The sequence below is a fragment of the Megascapheus bottae genome, chromosome 20, assembly GCF_031878675.1.
Source record: "Megascapheus bottae isolate mThoBot1 chromosome 20, mThoBot2.hap1, whole genome shotgun sequence".
NCBI lineage: Eukaryota > Metazoa > Chordata > Mammalia > Rodentia > Geomyidae > Megascapheus > Megascapheus bottae.
The window spans coordinates 39,479,389-39,489,388 of record NC_143528.1 but is presented as its reverse complement, the minus strand read 5'-3'; the positions used below and the strand labels follow the sequence as shown (position 1 = coordinate 39,489,388).

General features: G+C 45.9%; 1 protein-coding gene across 6 annotated transcripts in view; it reads right to left on the bottom strand.

The window, feature by feature from the left end:
• Positions 1-3,937: 3,937 nt before the first annotated feature.
• The window catches only part of Hmbox1 (homeobox containing 1), a 97,585-nt gene continuing 91,522 nt past the window's right edge, over positions 3,938-10,000 (bottom strand). For 2 of the 6 annotated variants that reach the window (XM_090353677.1, XM_090353676.1), the window contains exons 9-10: positions 8,733-8,827; positions 3,938-6,909 (exon numbers count right to left, since the gene is read on the bottom strand). In XM_090353677.1, the coding sequence (XP_090209803.1) occupies positions 6,772-6,909; positions 8,733-8,827 (233 nt within the window). In that variant the 3' untranslated portion in view covers positions 3,938-6,771. Of the gene's footprint in view, positions 6,910-8,309; positions 8,495-8,732; positions 8,828-10,000 lie in introns of those variants that run through there. The other 4 variants (XM_090353681.1, XM_090353679.1, XM_090353678.1 and 1 more) reach the window with 4 other exon arrangements.

The following is a 10,000-nucleotide window of genomic DNA, read 5'->3' as shown; positions in this document are numbered from 1 at the left end:
GGCACAGGAGGTGGTGGTGAAGGCCACGTGACTGCGCCTGCTGCCACTCTTGCATGACTCTAGACGGTGCTCCTGCAGGTGACGGGTGGGAAGGGAGGGGAGCAGGGTCTGTCTCCAGAACCCATGGAGGGTGTCAAGACCACACAGCGCCCGAAGGCACAGCGACTGAGAAGGGTTAGAAGTGGGGAGACAGGAAAGCCAGGAAACCAGAACTGGTGCACAACAGCGCGAGCAGGCGCCTGGCGGAAGAAGCTGGCAATGGCTACTGGAGTGGTGTGGGAACCTGAGCGCCTTCCTTTTGTCCCTCTGCTCCCGTGACTCTGGAATATGGCAGGGGCCACATTCTGGTCACTCCTGGGCAACATGCACTGTTTTGGTCAAGCTGTCTGTTCTGTGAGGGAAATGCCATGGAAGTTTTTGTAAACTCTTGTTTGGCTAGTACTCTCTGACTGTTAGCAACATAAGCAAGAATGGGAAGGAAAACCCTGAGACCTCAGGGAAGTCAGTAGGGCCGGCGAGGCGTCCTGGCCTCAAGCAAGTGGGATGGGGTCTGGAGCCGAGCTGGCCTGGGATTCTGAGGCTTCCACCCAGGGTGGGGCAGGGTGGCACTAGATGGAGATTCGGGAGAATTTTTAAGTCAGACACTGAGCCATCATCAAAGCTTTCCATTTCAGAACTGAAAGGACTCCAAATCCTTTCTTTCCCTCCACAAGGACATGAATACTATGTCATTATTTTCGTTTACTGAGTCGCCGTTCCAACTGTTCTTGGGAGCATTAGTGCTAAAAGAGAACAAGGGAAGGGAGCTCTGCTATTTTCAATCACAGAAAGGACAGAAATCCTCTTAATTATGACCATGCCAATCTACATCCTGCTAAAACAGCTAATTACATGTCAGGAGGACACTCAGTCATTCAGAACAATTGCCATTATATTTTTATATATTCATTCTATCTCACCCCCCCAATTACCATGGTTACAATTGGAAAAGATTCAGCCAAACCTCCATTTGATCACAGTACACAACATGAATTTGTGAGTTAATTATGGCTGTGCAGAGCCAGTCTTATTTAAAAGAGAGGATGGGAACATGGAGTCAGCAGAGCTGGCCACCCGAGAGTTATCCAGCATGCTGAGCTGCCCGGCCACACCCGGGCACACCCTCCACAATCCTGGGGCAGATCCATTGGGACCACGCCTGTGTCTGCCGGGGTTTGGCGGGGGGGGGGGGGGGGGGGGGGGGGGGATGAGGGTGGCAAACTGTCAAGTGATACAGAAAGGCTAGTGGATGTCACTTGACTGGACTCAACCAGGTTTAGTTCTCAAATGTCAAAGATGGCAAAGGGGAGAGGGGGCAGAGAGAGCACGTTGCAGCTCGGAGACCCCGGAGGGGCAGGCACATCTGGAATTGCAAAGCAACTACCACACAGGTGCTCCTTGTTCTCTCCTGCTCTATCTCTAGACTCGGGAAGCTGCATTTCTCACATTGTTAGCTTTTCCTGCTGCAATTTCTCATCCCCATTAAGTAAGAATACCGTGAAGCAGATATGGCAACCTCTCCACTTCTGAAGCTGCATGTCTGGAAGCGGTGTCCGTGGAGAGCTTCTCCTCAGGATGAAGAAAGGCATCTGCCACAGCTTTTCTCAACACAGCTTCTCTGGGAGAGGAGTTGCTACAATCAGAAAACTGACGTGTTGCATGGCACCGCTCCAGCCTTTTGTAATGCATTTTTCTGTTAGCTTTCCTGACAGTGATAAGGCAACCTCTCTTAAGTGAGAGACATCTTTGATTCTAAGAGTTTGTAATGAAGGAGACCATATGATAGGGAGAAAAAAAGGCCTCTGTTTAGACATCTGTTTCCATGGAATATCTACACTTAAGTTGGCCATTCACAGCTCCTCCTTGGAAGATCTTCCACTCACCACTGGTTGACCAGGTACCCTAGAGCGTGGGCAACACACTATGGAAACAGAAAAGCAATTAAGAGGTTTTCAGGCAAGGCAGCTCAACTTGCCAAAGTCCATATGGCTGACAACTGATGATCAAATCCTGAGTAAATAGCATTGAAACATAAAGAGCGCATGGGAGGGCGGGAGGGAGGGAGGACGGGAGGGAGGGAGGATGTCTTGTGTAATACACACTCTTCCCACTCCATTCTCATTCCCACTCAGACACCAGCAAGATTGCTGGCCAGTGTGCTCGACTTTCACTTGGGAAATTTTGACAACTAAATCCGGCTCAGTAAAGCTAGAAACAGATCGGGCTGGTCTTGATGCAGCCCAATAAATACAGTAGTAAAACAACATTACTAATAATCACAACAAAATGTCAAAATCTATCCCTATTCTGGCTTAAGGTTTAAGCCACAGACAAACACAGAACCCATCACACAGCAGAGGAGGTCAGGACAGTCCCTGTGCTGCTCAGCATGAGATTATCAGCCACAAAGAAAGGTTATTGCCTAAGGATTTGTGAAAACTCATGGGGGAAGGGGAGGGGAGAAATACTCTCATTTTGTGCTGAACAAAAGACAAAAGGAGTTTTAAAACACAGAGGCATGAGTTAGAAGGAATCCTATTTGTAACCAAATCCCTCTGAAGACCAGAGACAGTAAAATAAGTTCACATTTACCAGTTGTACACAGTAGACTGTTCCCTTGGTGACACAGGAATGCCAGGCTGGCCAGTGCACAACAAGACCACGATGGAAGAAGTACTTACGGTCAGTCACGGGACCAAACCCACCCACTGCTGCTGCTGCCAGAAAGAAAGGATTTTAGCAAAGTCAACTGACACCAAAGTTGTAGTGGCACACTGCAGAGAAAACAAGAGCTGCCGGAGGCAAAGGGACAGGACAGTCCTGACAGAAGGACTCTGATGTTTGGAATTCCCAAGAAGTGAGATTCTAGACAAGATTTCCTAAAGTCAGAGGCAAAGGAAAACACGGAAATGATTGTAACGGGAAGTTCTTCATGAGTCATCCCCTTTGAGGTAAAAGTCTGTCCAGACATTTGGACCTAAAATGTGTGTGGCTGAATCATAAATCTTTCAGGAACGAATCACTGAATTTACATACTTTGGTATTAATGAGCTGCTTCCTCAAGTAGGATTTTTTTTAAGGGTCATCTCTACTGAGCTAGGGTAAAAGACAGATGAAAGGGGTCTTTCTGTCTCCCAGAGCCAGGTTTCCTCTTCTACCTGATAGGGTAATCAACATGGTAAGCTCTGTAGAAATACCCCAAAATGTCTCCTGGGTGTGGAGGGCACTAGGATGACTCAGGTAAGAGTGTACTTGCTTCCACCTGCTGTCACAGTTATGCTCAGACCAGAAGTCTCCAAGGATGGTCCATCTTTAAAAAGGTCCCCATGTAACTATGTGTTTAAAGCAATGTAGAAAGGTTACCCATTGGGACACCCAAGCACCTTCACCAAGTGTCTAACCACACGAATGACCCCGTACTTTCAAACTCTTCCTTGGCTAGGAAGGAACAGCCTCTGGCTGATGTTTGGGCCTGAAGTAGACAAAGAAATGAGTACAAGGATAGCAGACAAGAGGCACAGAAGAGGAGCTTTGGAGAGTTGGCTCCTCTTCATTTGATAAAAAATTAAAATTTCTTTTATTTATGTTTTATTTTTTGGTGTGCCTGTCCTGGGGCTTGAATTCAGAGCCTGAATACTGTACTTGAGTTGTTGTGCTCAAGGATAGTGATCTACCACTTGAGCTACGCTCCCACTTCTGGCCTTTTGGTGGTTAACTGGAGATAAAGGACTTTGCTGATTCTCAGATCTCACCCTCCTGAGTAGCTAGGATTATAGGCACGAGCCATTGGTGCCTGGCTAATGTTTCTTTTTAAAAACCACACCTAAAACTTGGAAAAGGTTTACCATTCAAAGAAATGAGAAATCAAATATGGCAGCTGGATGCACCATTGAAAGAAATGAGAAATCAAATTGGCAGCTGGATGCACCATTGTAAAAACTAAGGTGGTACTGGACAACATAGAATTGGACCTGATGATAAAAAGAAGGTCAATGGGAGATTTAAATCTTGACTCCCAATAAGTCAATTCTTATTGTGAAAAAGCACACGTTCTCTGTAAGGCTGTGGTCTGAAGGACAGTGAGTGAGAGGCTTTCCGCCATTTTCAACTCAGTACAATATGGCCCTGTTCTCACAGGCAGCACAGTCTGTCGTAGTGCTCACTCCCAGGACTCTCCTTGAAAGGTCTTACAACGGGGAAGCATTTTAGCTCTTCTGCAGCAGTCACTGAGTTTCTTTAGGAACTGTCTGAGTCTGCTCCTTTAAAAACTCGAGCAAGAACAAATGGCAGTGGGAATCTCATCATAAAGAAGCTATCCATTATAATAATCTCCTTACAATAAATCATGGATGTGGCTCATCACAGAATGTGTTTTTTCTTTCTCTCCTGTTCTTTGACTCAACTGTGAGTAACCAGACAAAACTCCACTGAAACAGAAAGATACAGCAGTTCTTCTAATATAATCAAATGAAAGAACTGTAACTCAATTTCCTAATTAAAATACAAAGCAAAGCCAAGAAAGAACATGAGTAGCTATGCGGAGGGGGCAAGAGGAGGAGAGAGTCGTTCCTGAGATTAACAAATGCTACTCTTGAATCTACTGACTCAAGTAATACAGAGAAAGATCGCTCCATTTCACTGAACTCTTGGAAGCTGGGAAAATGAATATATCCATCCCCCTTTCCCAAATCCACAAACAGGAGAGTGCAGCTCTGCCTGCAGATCAACACAGTCACAGGCGTGGGTAAGGTGGCATCCTCGTGCCCTCCTCAGACTCCTCCTCACACTTATGTAAGCAGGATTCACAGCTAAAGGGATGATCTAGTCACTGTGTGCCTTATGAGCAGTGACACCGGCTGAAACATTGGCAGCTATTACACTAAACGATAAAGGGGAAAAAATGAGGAAGGTCAGAAGTCCCTGCACCCCCCCAATAGTTTTTAAGTTAAATATCATTGACAAGGGAGGAGAGATAACAAGGAGGAAATGGCATGTTCTTTCCATTGTACAAATGACTTCAGGGAATGGACAGAAAGACAGAAGCTCTGCTCAATTGTCTCCTCACACTCCCCTTTAAACAAGGCCTCATTAGACATATGAGGAGAGAAGGGGTGAGGCAGGCAAGGCATAGCTATGGTGCCTCTTTCAGATGCATGCTACGCTGCTACCCTGAAGGCTGCTTCCTCTTACCCTCAGTGACAGTGTGTCATTTAATCAGGTCGCCAGGAGATCATTTTCATACAAGGCCAGCAGATGTAATTTTCTTTGATGCATGAATAGTTCATCATTTTGCTACAAGATGACAAGGTGATCACAGGGTGACTTTATAACGCAAGTTCACTGTTTGGTATTTTGAGTTCTCAAAATGAAAAAAAGATTTATCAAATATAAATATCTTTAAAAAGTAACAAAAGTGCTACATATGTGACCGAGGAAAAAAAATTCCATTAGTTACTGCCACTTAAAGTAGATTAAACTTTACAAATATTACCACATCCATTATCAATATGGCTTCCAATTATTGAATAAATTGCCTGTAGCAATATAGCTTTTCACACCTCTTCAAGGACAGAGAAAAGAGACCACCGTGCAGTCACATCCCGTGTGTCCCCACACCCACAAGGTAAGTGGTACATGTCCCTGCGCTTCTGTGCTCCTAAGCTGGATGAGCATTAGCGTCTGCGACAGTCAGTCAGCAGGATCTCCTCCACAGTCCTGTCAGCTCTGGGGACAAGGACTACTCTTCCACTTAGGTCTGACATTAGCTTCATCCTCCAAAGACTTTTTGGTAGTAGGGAAAGGGGATGCGGGCAGGTGGAGAAGCAACTTCCATGATACCTTCTAAACTTTTCCAAGCAGGCACTGCTAACCGTGCCGTGGAATGTACAGTGTTTCTGAGAACTGGTCTTAGCATCCATTAAACATTCAGCTCATGCGTTGTATTTTTCCAATGCTCTCAAGCTGTTTTTTTTTTTGTTTGTATAACTTTTTAAAAATTATTATCTCTTTGTTTTGTTTTGAATCATGGTCCCAAAGGCAGAAGGCAGTATTGATATCTACTAAAGTCACACAGCTTGTGAGAGGAAAGAATGTCTGAGTCAGTCAAGTTCACATCCACCAAAATCTGAGCTAGAGTATCATTGACATTCTTAGCACAGCACCCAAAGAAGTAGAGTCTAGCCACAGTGTGACTGTGAGGCACGGCTTATTGCAGCTGAATCAGCAACTTCATGCTGAGGGGGTTCTAGTGTTCCTTCACTCTGTGGGTACTCCCCAAACGGCGTCTCTCAATCCTGTGCCACTACCTCAGCTTGCATCCTGTCAGTCTTGGGGCAGAAAAAGGGGGTACAGACTAGTGTTACATGACTCTAAAGGTACCCGAGATTTTACACATAGCCTAGTATTTGAGGACTGAGGGTTATCTAAACACCTGGAAGCACTTTCTTGGAATGCTAAGACGGAGCAGCAAGATTTTCTAGCCTCGGGGGCTGGGAGAGGGGAGTCTGGTTGATTGGTTGGTTGGTTGGTTATTACTTACTGGGATTTTAATACTGAGAGAGTATATGCAAAGGCTGAGGGCACCATGCCATCTTCACAGAACAAGACCCTAACGGCTACCTGACATACAAGAAACTGCAAGTTATACTGTAAGAACACATGTTAAGGACCGAGGAAAGTCTGCTAAGGTGCTACGTCTAAACTAAGTTAACTTGTCACGTTTGCCCTCCCTGCTCAGTCATCTTCCAGGGCCTCCGTCTTGATCTCGCTGGCTCCTTGTCGGGCCAGGGCCAAGATCGTATGGTTGACTGCTGCCATCTCCACAGCTAGTGAGATGGGGTCCTGGTGGTCGCTATGGCTCGTGCTGTCGTCCTGGATGAGTACAAGTAAGAGACATGAGTCACTCGTGGGTCAGCATAGTCCTTTAGCTCACAGAGAGGCATGCAGGGGCAAGGGGAGACGCACATCTGTGGAAGAAATGATCGGGAGCATCTTATGACAGAGGTGAATTGTATTTAAGTAGACACTGAATGGACATAGGTCCAGAGCCTCCCAACTGACATTTTTAGGACTTAACAAATGAAACAGAACTCAAAAATACCTTTTTTTCCTCTAAGAATTTTATCCATTCCATCAAAAAGATTGCCAATGATAATTAATACCTTCAGTGAGTAATATAAAATCAATAATTTGGGTATTTACAGTGACAGTGCTAATAAATAAGCCAGCAAGTTATTAAATTCATGGTACCTCTCAACTACACTGAAACAGTAGGACAAAAAGTAAGACTAGGCATCAACATCTTACAGCTAAGAAAAAAGAAAAAAGTATGGCTACATGGAGTGGCTAGGGGAGAAAGGGGTGGCATTCTCCTTCAAAGCCAGTGCCAGCATGTATTTAGAGCGAATGCCAACTTCCCCCCTGCAAGCTCCACACCTTACACATGAAGCTGGTGCTGCAGATGCATGTCAGGCAATGAAGATGGTGTCACAAGTAAGGCACACGCCTCTCCTTGGGAAACGCTTGCACAGAGCTTTGGGAAGGGTAAGTCCCCTGCGGGGGGGGAAAAGCAAGAGATCTGCTGCCCTCAGGGCATCTGCGAAATAAAGATGGAAATGATCCCTCTGCATTGGCTGACTGAAAAATGTTTCCAACTAGGACTCACAGAGCATTCTCTGGAGTAAAAGGCGGGGCTATGATTTGGAGCAGGATGGAAAAGAAGGAAACCCTGGGGGTGTGTAGACTTCAGCAAGTTCACTTTGATTTCCACAGATTAAGGATCTGCACAGAACCATGAACTGCTGCAATGTCTGCATGCAGGCTGGCACATGGGCAAGTCCAGCACGGGGGAGAAGGAAGCACACAGAGGACTCTGTAAACTAGCCTCGGGGCAGGGAGAACAAGATAGAGGCTGCGTTCTCTTTCTGGAGTCTACAGAAAGGGACCATGTATTTTCTGCACTGCCCAGGTGGGAGTGAAACTTAGGTCCGGTAAGAATTTTAATGAACTCTTGTCAACGTGTGGAGGAAAAACTCCCAGTCTTCCTTATTGGAATTATTCCATGCAGTGGCTACAGTTAAATACATTTTCTCCCCAAGCAATGAAGAAGAAACCAGGATGAGATGAGAAGACATGCGGGTATTGCATTAATGACAGGATGCATGTGGCAGTGTGCCAGAGACTCTGGAAGAACCACTCCTCTGGGCACGAGGGTTACCACTGCAATAGGGCTGGCGTGGGTGGGCCTTCCACTGTGCCCTGCATTGGTCATGTTTAGGCACGGGTCACAGCTGCCCAGATGCCCCTAGCACTTCTCAAACACTGAGTGTGTGTGGTGAATGGTGTCACTTGCTTGTTTGGGTCAGATCCTCCTCTCTTCTTCTACCTTCTCTGCTTCTCTGCCTCCCTCTGAACTTCTTCCCTCCTCCTCCTCCCCATTGCGCACTTGCCAAGTGTCCTGTTGTGTGACAATAAATCCATGTGGGTGAAGAGCGACTTCTCACAGATTCAACAGGACAACTGAATCTTACCACATTCCTTCACAATTACACGACAGTCTATCTAGACACACGAGCAGAGTGGAGGACACTGACTCATGCCCTCCCCAGCCCCCACACCCACCCCTGCCCCACCATCCCACTGGAGTCAGCACACCATCCCACCGCTCAGTCGCCCACCAGCTGCCCAGCTCTCACCTGCTCTGAGTAGTCGTTGCCATCCACGTCGTCGCTGTTGGAGTGGCCGCCGGGGCTCTGTACGTCTATCCCATGACTCTCCAGGATTGCTGCTTCTTCGAAAAAAGCAAATAGATCCCTAAATTATCTGTTACCTTAAAATGGTGCCCGCAAGTTTTGTGTTGAGGTAATGAGGTTGTAAGGCAGTCTGGTTCTCCAACACGCCTACAGTAGCTCCACGAGGTGCTCAGCTGCTGGGCGGAGCCCCCGCTCCTGGGTGTGTTCAATTAACTGCCTACCTTCACTGGGAGGTAGGTCACAAAACTTGCTAAATAAGGAGCTCTTCTGCCTTGGGGTCCTATGAAGTATTTGAGAAGTGCCAAAATAAACAAGATATACAGTTATAAATGAAATACAATTTCATTTCACTTTTTGTGGTACTAGATGAAACCCAAGAAATCTGTTACTGAACTACGCCCCCAGCCTCGTAAGTGCAAATAACACCTACTGCAACATCATCAATACAAATGTCTTCTTTATTTATTTTGTTGGTTGTGGGGCTTGAACTCTGGCCCTGGGCATTGTCCCTGAGCTCTTCAGCTCAAGGCTACTACCCTACCCCTTGAGCCACAGGGCCACTTCTGGTTTTCTGGAGGTTAATTGGAGATAAGAGTCTCAAGGACTTGAGTGCCCGGGCTGGCTTTGAACTGAGATTCTCAGATCCCAGACTCCTGACAACTAGGATTACAGGTGTGAGCAACTGTGCCTGATTACAATTGTCTTATTTTTTGTCACAGTTCTGAATGGGAGGAAAAAAAAAAACAACTTTGAAATTTCTTCCTTTTTAAATTGAATGCATAGTCCACCCAGTCCCAGGCAGTTTCAGTCTTTTCCTCCTCCTCCTCCTCCTTCTCCAGTTTTAGTAAGGTATAACTGACATGAAAATTGTTTATATTTATGGTATACAACATAATGTACTCTGATATGTATATGTTGTGGAATGATTAAATCCAGAATTAAACTATGAAGTGTTCTTTATCATTAATGTTTATTGGGCTCTTTGTTGTTAAGTCTCTTTCACTATAGTTCTGTTTTCTTTTCTTTTCTTTCTTTCTTTTTTTTTTTTTGCCAGTCCTGGGCTTGGGCTCAGGGCCTGAGCACTGTCCCTGGATTTTCTCAAGGCTAGAGATCTACCACTTGAGCCACAGCACCATTTCTGGCTTTTTGCTACATATGTGGTACTGAGGAATCGAACCCAGGTCTTCGTGCATGCTAGGCAAGCACTCTAC